Here is a 16,120-nt window from a genome sequence, read left to right on the forward strand (position 1 = left end):
AGTGGGTAACTGTATTTTACTGTGATCTGATTGAGACTACGGTAATCAATACACGGGCGCAATCCCCCGTCCTTCTTCTTCACAAAGAAGAAACTCGAGGAAACCGGAGAAGTAGAGGGCCGTATGTATCCCTGTGCCAAGGACTCGGCTATGTAAGTCTCCATAGCCGCAGTCTCCTCTTGAGACAGGGGATACACACGACTCCTGGGAAAAGCTGCTCCGGTCTGGAGATTTATCGCACAGTCCACCTGTCTATGAGGAGGTAGCCGTGCTGCTCTCGATTTGCTAAACGCTAGTGCTAAATCCTCATACTCGGGGGAAGGCGCAGTGCGGGCACTTGGTTCGGACTCTCTACCGAGGTCGCCCTATGGAAACACCTAGACATCTCCCTACACACTGGGCAGACCACTCCATAAGAGCCCTCTGTTGCCACGCTATGGTAGGATCGTGGGTGCTTAACCAGGGAAGCCCCAACACCACTGGGTACGCAGGAGAGTCAATCAGATAGAACTGAATGATTTCCTCATGACCCCCTGCGTAGTCATCGTCAGCAGTGCCGTGACATCCCTGATTAGACCCGACCCCAACGGCCGGCTGTCTAACGCATGGACAGGGAATGGAACTTCTACCGGCCGAAGGGGAATTCCTAACCTAGCACAAAATGCCCGATCAATAAAGTTCCCAGCTGCGCCTGAATCTACTAGCGCCTTATGCTGGGAATGAGGTGCCACCTGTGGAAAACGCACAGGAATGCTCATGTGACCAACAGAGAGCTCTGGGTAAGTGGGGCGCCTACTCACCTGAAATGACTCCCCAGTGCGTGACCTGTTGTCCCCTCTCTCAGAAGACCCTCCCCAGCACCTGGCCGCGGTGTGTCCTCCACGGCCACAGTTGGTGCAGGGATTGGCCCTCCTCGGGTTCTCCCTCCTCCTCTCTCTAGCGCCAGCACCCCCGAGCTCCATAGGAATTGGCTCAGAGGTGCTGGAGGATGGAATGGACGACCCCCACTCGGGACGTCCGCGGGCGGCCAGCAGGGTGTCAAGCCTGATGGAGATGTCCACCAGCTGGTCGAAGCATAGGTTGGTGTCCCTGCAGGCCAGCTCACGGCCGAACGTCCTCTCGCAGGCTACACCGATACTGGTCGATGAGGGCCCTCTCATTCCATCCCGCATCCGCAGCTAACGTCCGGAACTCCAGTGCGAACTCCTGTGCGCTCCTCTTCTCCTGTCGGAGGTAGAACAGACGCTCCCCCGCCGCCTTCCCTTCAGGTGGGTGATCGAAGACTGCCCGGAAGCGGCGGGAGAACTCAGCGTAGGTGATGGTAGCTGCGTCTATTCTCCTCCATTCGGCGTTGGCCCATTCCAACGCCTTACCGGATAGACAGGAGATGAGGGCGGCGACGCTCTCGTATCCCGAGGGCGCTGGGTGTATAGTAGCCAGGTATAGTTCTATCTGCAGGAGGAAACCCTGACACCCGGCTGCAGAACCGTCATATGCCCTCGGGAGCGAGAGCCGAATGCCACTGGGTTCCGGTGCTGAGAGAGGAGGACTGGTCGTTGGTGATGGGATCGTGGGTGATGGCGTGGGCACTTCCCTCGTCACCAAGCGACTCATCTTGTTGGACACCTCGTCAAGGGCGGCCTCAAGTTGCTGGAACAAGATGTCTTGATAGCGTAACTGCTCCCCCAGCAACCTGGGTGCCGCCACTGCTCCTGCTGACTCCATGATGGTGTGTTGTTCTGTCAAGAGGTGAGGTGTATGTGGGGTGGAAGTCAGGCGCAGGACACCGAGGCTCAGTCCAACAGAGTTTACTCAAATAATCCAACAAGGAAACGGTAAACAAACTGCCTCGAAAAACACAGAGGCGAGCATTACGCACAATGCGTAAAACACTAAAACAGAAAACAAGAAACGAAACACGCAGCACTACGACAGGCGAACATCAACACACAATCCTACTAAGCAAACAGACAGAACTTATAGGACAGGTGATCAATAAACAATTGGACACAGGTGTGACAGACAGACAAAAGCAATCACACACAGAACAAAGATCGGTGGCAGCTAGTACTCCGGGGACGGCGACCGCCGACGCCTGCTCGTACAAGGAGGAGGAGCAGCCTCGGCAGAATCCGTGACAACGGATCAGTCGTCCTGGTCCCTTTGCAGAAAAACAGCCCCAAAGCATGATGTTTCCACCCCCATGCTTCACAGTAGGTATGGTGTTCTTTGGATGCAACTCAGCATTCTTTGTCCTCCAAACACGACGAGTTGAGTTTTTACCAAAAAGTTCTATTTTGGTTTCATCTGACCATATGACATTCTCCCAATCCTCTTCTGGATCATCCAAATGCACTCTAGCAAACTTCAGACGGGCCTGGACATGTACTGGCTTAAGCAGGGGGACACGTCTGGCACTTCAGGATTTGAGTCCCTGGCGGCGTAGTGTGTTACTGATGGTAGGCTTTGTTACTTTGGTCCCAGCTCTCTGCAGGTCATTCACTAGGTCCCCCCGTGTGGTTCTGGGATTTTTGCTCACCGTTCTTGTGATCATTTTGACCCCACGGGGTGAGATCTTGCGTGGAGCCCCAGATCGAGGGAGATTATCAGTGGTCTTGTATGTCTTCCATTTCCTAATAATTGCTCCCACAGTTGATTTCTTCAAACCAAGCTGCTTACCTATTGCAGATTCAGTCTTCCCAGCCTGGTGCAGGTCTACAATTTTGTTTCTGGTGTCCTTTGACAGCTCTTTGGTCTTGGCCATAGTGGAGTTTGGAGTGTGACTGTTTGAGGTTGTGGACAGGTGTCTTTTATACTGATAACAAGTTCAAACAGGTGCCATTAATACAGGTAACGAGTGGAGGACAGAGGAGCCACTTAAAGAAGAAGTTATAGGTCTGTGAGAGCCAGAAATCTTGCTTGTTTGTAGGTGACCAAATACTTATTTTCCACCATAATTTGCAAATAAATTCATTAAAAATCCTACAATGTGATTTTCTGGAAAAGAAATTCTCAATTTGTCTGTCATAGTTGACGTGTACCTATGATGAAAATTACAGGCCTCTCTCTTTTTTTTAAGTGGGAGAACTTGCACAATTGGTGGCTGACTAAATACTTTTTTTAAATCTCATACCTTATGCTCTCAGAGTCTTTCATGTGCTGTTTTGCAAACTCCAGGCATGCTGTCATGTGCATTTTTCTCAGGAGTGTCTTCCGTCTGGCCACTCTCCCATAAAGCCCAGATCGTTGAAGTGCTTTAGAGGCTGTTGTCCTTCTGGGAGGTTCTCCCATCTCAGACAAGTAACTCTGTAGTTCTGTCCGAGTGGTCATTGGGTTCTTGGTCACCTCCCTGACCAAGGTCCTTCTTGCCCTGTTGCTCAGTTTCGTCGGACGGCCAGCTCTAGGCTGGGTAGCTCCATATTTTTTCAATTTCCCATTGATGGAGACCACTGTGCTCTTGGTTACGTTCAACACTCCATAAATTGTTTTATACCCTTCAGATATGATCCCTACACAGACTCAAGGGGAGCCTGGGAGGGCGGGCCGTCTTTCAAAACCAGTACCCCTTGCAAATCTTCCGAGGTAAAATCCTTAGGTAACAAAACCTTTTCTGCCGCAGCCACAATAATGTCCAGTTTCTTTGACTTCTTTGAGACTTGAGCCGTACAGTTTATAACTGTGGCAATGTACGCCACAAAATCCACCTTTTTAACACACAGGGTATCTTTTGACTGGCAGCAAACATTTACTACAGAATGTGGTGCATCCACTACCATATCTTCACTACCGTCACTTGTTTTCGCAACTCTTTTAAATTGCCTCCGCATAGGAGATTCGATTGACTGCTTTAACCTTTGCAACCTCAATCTCCTTCACCCTTACAGGGCACTCCAGGAATCACAATTGCAGCACTGTCCTCCTTCTACACACCGTTCTTCAGTATACTCTGTCAGTCTGCACACACTTGAAACATGGCCAAATACTTTAAAATGTTTACATTGCAGTGGTTTGGGGACAAAAGCTCTTAAAGCATATTTTTCATAACCAAGCTTCACATGTATAGGTAGGTTTTTATTTTAAAAAACAACAGGACCGACAGACTTTCTTCTTTATTCACCCAGCGGCTCAGACACCGGGCACCAACCACACCAGGAATTCTCTTCAGGTATTCAACCTGAACATCTGTCGTCACCCCTGAGATGACTCCTTTTACGGGTGCTCTGCTCTGAAGTTCAAAGCACAATACTTCTGTTGTTCGGATTCTTTTGAGCCCAGCTGCAATATTCCTCTGTTCTTTAGAAATACAATTCATCTAAATAAGACCAATCCTGGTCACTCTGATAGACTGCACTTTTCCCAGCACATACTTCACTATTTTCGATACCTCAAACGGGTCACCCACATATGCATCCTTACTCAACAAACACATCCCAACAAGAAACTATTAATTATTGTTCATACACGTATCCTGCACTCCAATTTTAAACAATTTCCTTTTTGTTCAATTTTGACACTACTGTTGTCCATCTTCACCAACTTTGCTCGACGCGCTGCTTTATTCGAACTCAGCCTCCAGTTCCGCCATCTCTCCGCTATCATCTACTCCGCTCCAGAATTCGTTCTCTTCTCTGCCAGTTGCCGTTCTAGAGTTTAGCTAGCTAACCGTCTCTGATTTGACTCAAACGACACTACAATGTCTAGAAACCAATTCACCAGAGCTAGCTCTCTGACATGCACTGTCAACTGTGGGACCTTATATAGACAGGTGTGTTTCTTTCTAAATCATGTCCAAACAATTTAATTGGCCACAGATGGACACCAATCAAGTTGTAGTGACATCTCAAGGATTATCAAAGGAAATTGGATGCACCCGAGCTCATTTTGGAGTGTCATAGCAAAGGGGTGTGAATACTTATGTAAATGAGATATTTCTGTATTTCATTCTCAATAAATTAGCAAAAATGTCTAAAAACATTTCACTTTGTCATTAAGGGGGATTGTGTGTAGATGGGTGAGAGAAATACATCTATTTAATCCTATTTGAATTCAGGCTGTAAGACTAAATGTTGAATACGTCAAGGGGTATGAATACTTTCTGAAGGCACTGTACATAATAACTGTCACTTTAGTGCAGGGACTGTAAGTTTCCTTAAATTTGTAGCCTACATTTTGCATCGTCTAGGCCTACCTTTCTTTCCTCTGTCACGTCCATATGGTTGTTGTCATGACTTCCGCCGAGGCTGCCTCCCCTCCTTGTTTGGGCAGGTTTCGGCGTTCGGCGTCACCGGCTTACTAGCTACTGCCGATCCATTTATCATCACTCCATTTGTCTTGTCTTCAATCACACACACCTGGTCCTTATTCCCTCATTAGTCATGGTATAAGTGTTCCCTCTGCTTCCTTGTCTGTGTGGGTGATTGTTTGTTTGTGGAGGTTAGTGAAGCTCGGTGGAGCTCGTGTATTGTGTATCGACGGGATTATTTTTCCTGTGTGCCTTGTATTTTCCAGTGCGCCTGTTTTGTGCCCTGGAGTGTGTTTGACGCATTTCTGCGTAAACCTATATTTTGCGGATTAAAGCCTGTTATTCTGTGATTTACCCTCCTGCGCCTGACTCCTTCATCACAGTTGTTTAGGAGGATTGCTAGCAACAGTGGATCATATTAACGTATTACAAGTTGTACAATAATTTGAGACACGTAGCCTATTTGAATCATTATGGAAAGCAGACCATACATAGCAGTTTAAACCTGGAGCCTGACGCACGGTTCATGGTGACTGGACCATTGTCATCACAGTCCGTGGATTTATTGGACTACCGTTCAACTCCTATTGTACACCTTTCTCACCTTCCAATATTTAATGGGTTGAACTATTGTATGATTTATAAATACTTTCCTAAACCTAAATAATCTATAAAATCTGAGTATTTTTAAATCTACCAATTGGTGACGAATGTGTGTATTTAGATGGCTTTCTTCGATTGATCCCTATTCTGAACCCATTCTCTTGATACATATTATAGTGAGTCTGTCGAGAAAATTTGAATTAAAGGTACACCTTATTCAAAGTGATGGCTTTAGATAAAAGTACTGAAAACCCTATTGAATGAAAACTCCATGAGAAAATATGTTGGCCAGCAAGTGGGAGGGTTTTCAGTGGTTGAATTACATTTATTGAGTGTGCGCAAGGGAGCCACACCTGCAAAGCCCATTACGCACCTGCATAAAGTAAGTCTGAATTCCAACTACTGAGAAGTGTGTAAATCAAAACACGTAAAAAATGAATAGATTTACTTAGTCTGAATCGGGCCCTTGGTGTGCACTTGAAGGTAGTCTGGACATACTGGGAATGAACCTGATATCCAGCATCAACATTTTATCAGCATACACATTCCTCTCCCAGCAGTTTATGTTCCTCTGTAACCAAGGCAACACTAATGGATTTAGCGCTCTCTAGCAGCCTTTATCTGTATACTGGCAAAGTAAAACAGTTCCTCCTCCTTTCCTGATTCTCACTAGATGGCAATGGCTGCTGCAAAGTCTTATGATTAAGTAAATTAGCTATTTGGTCTTGAATGAGGGTTAGGGTTAGGCTTTGGTTAGGGGGAAGGTTAAGGTTAGGGTAAAGATGTTGTGATGATTACATATTGTATTAGATTTAGGGCTGGCACAATTATCATATATAAATTATGGACAATAACCGCAAACAACAAAATAAGAATCATAATAGTCTTAATACATTTATTTTAGGAGGGGGGCATTGAACTTAATTTTCAAATAGATGTAGTTAGCAGTATATTTTTTTCTTCTCAATAGCATGTTTTTATTTTTTTCTCAATAGCATGTTTTTTTTTACACCATGGGTGGGTAATGTTGGTAATCATTTTGCAAGCAGAACAGCATGGTTGGGAGGGGAAGCTTCATTTCCAAAAGTTCCCAGCGGTCAAAACTATTTGTTTTTGAGAGAGGGGTGTGTCAACAAAGCTATGTTGTATTCATTAAGTATGTCATAGCTAATTTTTTAAGATGCACTATGATGCATTACAAGCTCAAAAAAAAAATCTACAAACATTACAATTATGAGCATTACAATTAATCTATACAAAAATCTATAATCGTCACAGCCCTAATTAGAGTCCCTCCACCCAGGCTCCAATCACCCTGTTGAGTGCAACATTCCTGTTCATGTCATCCAGGAGGATTTCATTGGTTCCATGTGGGATAATCTTAGGAGTGCCCTTGGAGCAGTGGCCTTTCCTCCCACCAGGGGACTCAGGGTTCTCATTGAATACTCTGTTAGGGGGCGGGAAGTTAAAGCGTGTATTAACCACCCCTGTTGTTGTTTTTTGTGAACAGGACCTGCAGTCCACTGCAGCCTGGAACCCCCTGCGGAAATTCTCATTGAAGAAGCCATAGATGATGGGGTTAATCCCGCTGTTAAAGAAGGCCAGCCAGTGGGCCACAGGGAACAGGTAGCTGCTGAGGAAGTCAATCTGCTGCGTGTCCAGATCCCTGTAGTCAGTCAGCAGCATCAGCGTCCACAGAGGTAGCCATGACACCATGAAGAGCACCGCCACCATGATCAGCATGTTGATCACTTTAACCCTGCGTTGGGAGTGGGCCCTCCGCACCTCTGCCAGGCTCACCTGCCTCAGGTTGACTGAGAGCTTGGCAACGATGCAGCCATACATGATGCTGATGACACCCAGGGGGGCCAGGTACACATGCACGAAGATGACCATGGTGTAGACCCGACGCATCTCGGGTCGGGGCCAGTTCTCGAAGCAGACGAAGACAGGGTAGGTCTGTTTGTCCTGGACCAGGTAGGTGTCCTCCAGGTGAATGATGGTCAGGGTGGCGGCCGAGGGGCAGATGACAGCAAACGCCAGCACCCAGATGAAGAGGATAGTGAGGAGAGCAGTCACAGGCCTCATTCGATGTCTAAAGGGGTACACAATACCTGTGAACCTGAGAGAAGAGGGATATAGGGAAGGAGAGAGAGAGAGAGAGAGAGAGAGAGAGAGAGAGAGAGAGAGAGAGAGAGAGAGAGAGAGAGAGAGAGAGAGAGAGAGAGAGAGAGAGAGAGAGAGAGAGAGAGAGAGAGAGAGAGAGAGAGAGAGAGAGAGAGAGAGAGAGAGAGAGAGAGAGAGAGAGAGAGAGAGAGAGAGAGAGAGAGAGAGAGAGAGAGAGAGAGAGACAGACAGAGAGACAGAGAGACAGAGAGTAGGGAGGAAGAGAGGCCGAGAGCCACAGAGAGAAATGTTTGGTTTGACAATTACAGCAATGAAGTTGGCAAGAGCACAAACAGATATGGGACCAGGATAGTGTGGTGGTGGATTACCTGTCAACAGCTATGGCCACCAGAGTGAAGACTGATGCTGACACTGACATCCCCTGGACCAGGTTGCTCATGGTGCATGTAATCTGGCCAAATGGCCATCCTGGAAAGAAAGACTGTATTACACACAAGCAGTAGCCCGGTTGCTACACCAAATATTTTAATCTTAATGAATCTTAATTTGTTTCGATTGACATTGGATTTTAAGACTGTAGATGTGTGGATATAAATTGTTTGAAGGGAGCAAACAGTGTGAAAGGGTGGGAAAATGCATACATGTAATAGATACCCACTGGGCACAAGCTGGTCGAATCAACGTTGTTTCAATGTAATTTGTCAACGTATTGTGACATGGAATCAACATGGAAAATACATTGGATTTGAAAAAAGTCAAAACTCTTGTTTTGAAAATGAAAATTCAACCACAGGATTATGTCATCATTGTAACCAATTTTCAACATAGACAAACTGTGTATAAAATATGTTGAATTGGTACCTTTGAAACAATGTCAGATCTTCAACGTTACATCCACTACCTCCTACTGGAGAGTTGATCTACAACTATTCATTTGTTATCCCATCCAGGGTTTTAACCATGCCCAACCCTGTTTAGCTTTTATTTTTGTCACTGACTACTACCAATATATAACTAAATATATTCACTGTTGCTATCAAAGTAATTCCAAAGGGTAGGTTTAACAGAGCAAATGAAATGTAACCATATTTCTTTATAAGTCATATATCATCAATTATACTATTTAGGCCTATATACCATTTGCAAAGTCATAAACAGCTATTGTCTCAATTCAACCCAGGGTTAAACTAAAAATAGACAATACATATGCTTCGTTTCCACAAGGAGCCCAATTCTGATATTTTTTTCATTCATTGGTCTTTTGACCAATCAGATCAGCCTTGATTGGTCAAAAGACCAATTAGTTGAAAAATATCAGAATTGGGCTGCCTGTGTAAATGCAGCCTTATAGGCCTAGAGTTTCAAGCTTTGGTTGATTTAAAATGTAATCTTCAAATGAATCATTAATATTTGATTTGAATTGATTGTAAATGCACATTAAATAAAGTTGATTTGATTGAGTCCTATTCTTTAACTTTGATTATTGGTTGAGATGGAGAAGTGAATCCAACATATCAATTATTAATTCGTAGACAAATTGGAATTAAAACCAGACTAAGTCAGTGGCACTAAAGATACATCTCCTTCAAATGTTGATATTTGGTTGCGTTGACAATCACACACAATTCAATTACACTTTTGCAATACAGTAAATACCCTATTAACTTGTCACAAGTTAACTAATGATATGTTGGATTAATGTCTCCAACTAAACCAAAAATCTAAGTTAAAGAATAGGATTAAGCCAGTGGCTCAGATGAAACTATCCAAGCATTAGATAGGCTGTCCTTTAAATGTTGATATTGGACCAATTTGTAAACCAAACACAATTCAATAATACTTTTGTAATACAGTAGCCTAAAGTTAAGGCTGTTACAAACTAATGTAACAGTATTTATTCAACCTTAAAATGAGTAACACATCCATGGCCACATTTTGAGGTTAGCCTACTGTAAATGTCTTCTTATGTAGGCCTGATTACAGAAAGCGTGTGCATGTTCAAGATAACATGCAAAGATAGCAGGTCTTTGGAGATCTAAATAATAATAAATAATATGCCATTTAGCAGACGCTTTTATCCAAAGCGACTTACAGTCATGCGTGCATACATTTTTTTTTTGTGTATGGGTGGTCCCGGGGATCGAACCCACTACCTTAGCGTTACAAGCGCCGTGCTCCACCAGCTGAGCTACAGAGGACCACACACAATTGCTATAATAATCTGCACAGAATCTTGAACAGCATTGATCACTTGCAATGTACTTTTAATGTAATCTCAACTGCAATCCAGGGCCCGTTTTCCGAAAAGCATTTTAAGCCTACATTCATGGGTAGAACCTTCGTAGTCGCATCGTTAAATCTCTGAGCGGTTTCCCAAAACCAGACCCGACCCGGTGCCAGAACGAATCATTTGGACGGCATGTTATTTCCATAGGCTGGCCCGTTTTTTCACGGGGCCTCCTATGTGTGCGCAGGCTGGCCCACCTGTTGTTGACTGTTTTGCATATTATTTTGGCATTCATTCGGGTCACATATCAGTTTGCAAACAATGTAAAAACAAATATATTGAGCGAATAAAGCCGAATACAAAACATGATCTCTTTCTTGCTTTCTTGAGTAAGGCAGCTCCAAAATACAGATGTTTCAGCCTAGCTCAGTGCTTTCTGTGGTGGAGGGGCAGCCAGCGGAACATACAGAGCATAGGCGTTGGTAATCTTCTCTAGTTGTGCTGTGATTGGCTCAGTGTTCTGTCACTCATGGGGACACTACCTCACCGCAGAATCTACAGGGAGAGCTAGGCAGTTCAAGCCCCCTTGGGTGCTGCCATAGATTTACATTAGAAGTGCCCATCCAAGAAGGCTCAAGGTCATTGGTCACAGATAAAATGACCTCAAATCATGTTATATCTACCTAGCTTTGATTGGACTGATCAGGTCAACATCATACTTTCAAAATCTTAGCTAGCAAGCTAGACAAGTTAAGGCCTCAACATCTATCTGAATTTCTGTCTGTGTCCATTTTGAAAGTGCTGAATGAATAGGCCTACCTCGTCGCAGCTTGTTTGCTTGCACTTGCTTATACTTAGAGCTAAGTGTTAATGATATAAGAATAAACATTATGAATTTACTGAACATAAATGTAATAATGTTTGTGTGAGGTTCAAATGTCAAAACTCATTTTGGCGTTCATTATTATTGAAGGAGAATGCGGTTCTTATCGACTTACACAAATCCACAAGGAGTCAGTAGTAACCACATTTGTTTAAGCAAGTCAGCCATATCAGCTGTTGTTTAAAAAAGGCAGTAAATCAGGCTGAATGAACTGTTTCGCTGCCAGACAAGGCTCCGCTGATAGCCAGGTGTAGCGGTGGTAAGGATTCACTCCATGGTGCTGAAAGGAAAGCTCTGCTGTTGGGACAGCTTTATGTAGGCTCTCACAGTATGGGCACCGTTTGTCACCGTTATAGTGCAATTCGTGTATTGTTTAGTGTTGTGTAGTGGCTTTGCTGGCATAACATTTTTTGAGTTTGCCCCACCAAGATGTACATGCTAAAATTGCCACTGAATGGGCATAGGCAGCTCAAAGACCGTAGGCAGCTCATGAGTTTCAAGTTTGGGGAAGCTTACAATTTATTCTACAATTTCTACCGATCTGTGTGCCAGTTATGAATATTTATATATGCACATTTTCGTGGAACAGTTTCATTTGAATAATAACGTTTTTGTTTCTCAAAATCATTGTTTGTTAACTTTGAGATTTTTACTATTTTAACTTTAAATGGTAAAAATCTAAAAGTTAAAATTAAACTATGGACAGAGCACTAGCCTCTGCCATATGGACACATTGATACACTGTGACCCATTGGCGGCTAAAGAAATGAGAGCATAGAACTCAGAGATGCAACTGTAGGCCTATAACTTCCATCGTCAACTAAGTAACATACATTGGCCTAAAGCCGACAACTACAAACAGTAGAAAATATCCTGATGAAAATTCGGTTCTTTCAATCACATTCATCTCTCTTCTCCGCCTGTCTGCCTCCCTTTCTATATGTCTTGACTTGAGCTATTGCTAGTGAAGTTCAACATTGTATCAAATTATAACTCCGGCCCTGCCCAAAACCATCGTTATTAATTTTGCACTTGAAAACGCTCATAATCTAACGCTTGCGTCAGACCACTCCTAGAACAACGAAGTGCGTCGTTAGATGTATTTTTTTGCAATTAAGCATCTCTTATGCACAGATCTCCGCTAAACATAGAATCAAATGGTTTGTACGTCTCTCTGTGATCGCCAATAACTTCAGAACAAAGTTGACTACAAATACAAAGTTGCCAATGTCTTTGCAATTGCGACACATAAAGCTACATATAAAAATATGCTTCAAATTAAAACCGAGATGACTGTATTAAAATATCAATACAGTAGGTTTAATACAATACAGTAGGCTATAGGCTAGGCCAATTTAAATCATATTGAAATACATTTCATGTCCAATCAATTGAGTTATTATTTTGCTACTTGTAGGCTACTGTTTGTAATTTGTCTCAATATATTTCATTATGTGTAGCCTAACGTGCCCAATGATATGCCAAATATTTTAGTGCATTATTATAGGGTAAGTCTTAAAATAAGCCACCTCAATATTTGCAGCCATAGGTAATAATATCTTTCTAGGAGCTGATCCGTCGTCACTATTGTGGAATAATTCGAACGTTAAGGGGGGATTTGAATGGAGAACGCTGATCCAAGAGCAGCGTTGCCTTTATTTTGATCCTATCAGTATCAACATCACTTTTATACATATTCAAATAATGATTGACATATTTTCATTAAAAACTTTATTTTTATTAATTTATTCGTACAATTTCATCCTTCCACAAGTCGTTCGTTCTTTTTGTTCTGTGTCTATGGACGCGACCCAGTCGTTCAGTCTTTTTGTTCTGTATCTATAGACGCGACCCAGTCGTTCGTACTAAATGTTCCATTGCCATACTGGCTGGCAACATTATTATCCCTTGCTTGCTAGCTAGCGAACTACGGCTAATTTACAGTCAAAAAGTTCCGCCAGAATAACAGCCAGGTAGCTGCATTTGCATTTGTTTAAGCTGTTTTCTAGTGACATTTATTTGGATACATCCATAACAATGAGCTAATGAGGCGCGATTTCGCCTGGCATAGAGAATGTGCTCACTCGTCACACTGTTGTTCAGAGGAGCTAGCCAACAACACAGCTACAGTAACACAATTACTTCAAACTGTAGCTGGAAAGACTGCAAATTAGCTGCGTTTCGTTTTACCTTTTTTCAATTGACATTTTTTTTGTATATCCATAAAAATCAGCTGATTCATGATTTCGACCGGCTGAGAAACGCTGCCTGCCTTTCTGTCACGTCCCGACTCACGACACGTTCAATACTATGGGACAGCAGATCAAATTTGAATATTGAAACAATGTTGCAAATGTCGGAGAGACAGACAGCAAGGTTTATACACATCTCCGCTCTGTTGAAAACTAAATGTTAGTCTAAAAGAAATGTGAGATAATGTCTAGATGCTTTTAATAGTGGAGATCAAGTTTAGGTAGCTTAGTGGTTAAGAGCGTTGTGCCAGTAACCGAAAGGTTGCTGTTCTAATCCCCGAGCCGACTAGGTGAAAAATCTGTCGATGTGCCCTTGAGCAAACCACTTAACCCTAATTGCTCATGTAAGTCGCTCTGGATAAGAGCGTCTGCTAAATGACTTAAATGTAATAAAGTGCCTGACTAGGTTGATGAGACCGTGGATTGAGCAGTCAGATGGAACAGTGTAAATAGGCATTTTAACGTCATAGATTTAGCTGGCGGTAACTTGTGGAATAGACAACGGCTGGAATGCGGTTTTAACCAATCAGCATTCAGGATTAGACCCACCGGTTGTATAAACTTAAACAACGCATTTAGCAAACGTTTTCTCTGGATGTTACATCTTCGGCTGTTGTAGGAAAGATGCATCGTTAAAACACTTGTCTTTACCTTTTTTGCCTTTTGTGCTGTTGTCTGTGCCCAACAATGTTTGGACCATGTTTGTGCTGCTACCATGTTGTGTCGCTACTGTGCTGTGTCATGTGTTGCTGCCATGCTGTGTTGTTGTCTTAGGTCTCTCTTTATGTAGTGTTGTGATGTCTCTCTTGTCATGTTGTGTGTTTTGTCCTACATTTGTATTTTTAATCCCAGCCCCGTCCCCGTAGGAGGCCTTTTGCCTCTTGGTAGGCCGTCATTGTAAATAAGAATTTGTTCATAACTGACTTGCCTAGTTAAATAAAGGTAAATAAATAAATAAAAAAGCATGCCTAAATTCCATCACTATCGGGAAACCAGGCCCAGTGATAACACATTTAGATGACAACTAAACCAAAAATCGGACATTGTTTAAACTTTTTCATTTGGAATTTTGTTGTGCTTTTAGATGGATGAAAGCATACTGAATTCAAGAAACTTCTGGCTGTCTTTTTGAGTGGGTAAATAAAAGTTGAAATCTCATTGATCAACGTATTAACCAAATATTACACAAATTTCCACGATGAAATGATGTGGTGTGCCCAGTGGGTATGCACTAATTCATTCATATCAACAGCAAGTTCATTGAAATCCAGCGTTTTCACTCCACTCCAGACCTTCTAACACTTGGTTGACTCAACTGGTGACAGCCTCGAGCTGAAAAAGCCACAGTGAAACCTTTGAGCCCTGCACAGAAAGTTAACACTCTCGCCTCCAGAACCATATGATTCCCCTTGCCGCGGGGATCCCGCATCGATCTCTGCATGAGCCCTACGCATTTCTGCTCCCTCTACTCTGGATCGCTGGTCATGCTCCTATTCTGTCATTAAAATAATAATACAAAAAATCTATATAAGGAGTTCGGAATTCCGTTCTCCTTAAAAAAATAAGAAAGTCCAATTTGAATAAAAATACAAGTATTATTACAATATTACACTAAATGCTCAACAGGAAAACGTTCAATTAAAGCCAACTGGGACATTTGTTGGCTGGATTTAATGATGCAGACAAAACGACTGCAGGACAGTCCCTGCAACACTCACGCTACAAATTGATGCACAAGTAATAACTATAATTTTTCATGACAAGCCTGCCAATCATGAATCCAGGCAATGACAAGGAAAACTTCCCACCTGATATTAGGCTGTCAATCAAAGTCGTTGGAACGCAGAACACTCCAATGAGCAGGTCACTGATGGCCAAGTTGAGGATAAAGAGGTTGGTGACGGAGCGCATGTTGCGGTTCCGGAGGACCACCAGGGAGACCAGCACGTTCCCCCCGATGCAGAGCAGGAGAACCGCCACATAGCACAGGATATAGATGACGGACATGCCAGTGGAGTGCAGGTAATAAGGCATATAGGTGCGGTTGGCTCTGTCCATAGTGGCGCTGTCCATGGTGCTGTTCAGAGCAGTTTCATTCAGTGACGCAATCTCCATTTTCACAAGTCACCTTCCAAGTGGAATCACATCAGAAAAAGTTGTTATACCCTACATATTGCATAGAAACCTAGCAGATACAAACAGATTTTTAAAAGAAACGTAAAGAATATAAAAGAAAAACGATAAAGCCATACACACCCACATTATCTCAAAAACGCTTTAGTCATCATAACCATAATCAAGGAAAGGTTGGCATTTGGACAATCCACTCCATCGTGATTTATTGTTCTTATTTTTTACCATAACTTTATCAAATGACACGTATGTTCTTACTGAAACAATTACATGAAAACGTCTGTGAAACTGACGAAGAAAACAAATACAGTAAAAGCAGTGAGAACAAATGGTGGGTTAAATTCAAAAGATTGAGAGGGCAAAGTTGCAATTTCATAGAAATCTGCAGGATGACTATTGAGATTTTCAAAGAGGGACTTACCTTTGGAAGAGCTCCACTATAGTTATCTTGTCTGGTCTTGTCTGTGCTGGTGCGCTCTACTGCGCCTCGTAATGCCTCTAGTCCGCTTCTGGAAACACATCAGCGTCACTCATTCTCTATAACGATTAGGGATACTGTACCACATGGTAGTGCAAACAATGCATGTAGCCTATATTTGATTTATAGTAAGCCTACAGAACAATTTAAACGAAATTCGATATTATTTAGTTCC

General features: G+C 42.9%; 1 protein-coding gene across 1 annotated transcript; it reads right to left on the minus strand.

The window, feature by feature from the left end:
• Positions 1-6,776: 6,776 nt before the first annotated feature.
• On the minus strand, positions 6,777-15,449 carry npffr1l1 (neuropeptide FF receptor 1 like 1). Its single transcript, XM_041886838.1, has 3 exons — positions 15,143-15,449; positions 8,341-8,440; positions 6,777-7,967 (listed from the first exon to the last, which is right to left on the minus strand). Exons 1-3 carry the CDS (start codon positions 15,447-15,449, stop codon positions 7,130-7,132), a joined length of 1,245 nt encoding a protein of 414 aa, XP_041742772.1. The 3' UTR covers positions 6,777-7,129.
• Between the last annotated feature and the right edge of the window lie 671 nt (positions 15,450-16,120).

Source organism: Coregonus clupeaformis, chromosome 9 (genome assembly GCF_020615455.1).
Source record: "Coregonus clupeaformis isolate EN_2021a chromosome 9, ASM2061545v1, whole genome shotgun sequence".
Taxonomy (NCBI): Eukaryota; Metazoa; Chordata; class Actinopteri; order Salmoniformes; family Salmonidae; genus Coregonus; species Coregonus clupeaformis.

Bases quoted from the DNA above. Each gene is read 5' to 3' on its own strand.
- npffr1l1 (XM_041886838.1), bottom strand. From the start codon at position 15,449: ATGGAGATTGCGTCACTGAATGAAACTGCTCTGAACAGCACCATGGAC. The intron at 8,441-15,142 runs GTGGGAAGTTTT...CTTTCTTTCCAG, and splicing joins GATTGACAGCCTAATATCAG to GATGGCCATTTGGCCAGATT. The intron at 7,968-8,340 runs GTAATCCACCAC...CTCTTCTCTCAG, and splicing joins GTGGCCATAGCTGTTGACAG to GTTCACAGGTATTGTGTACC.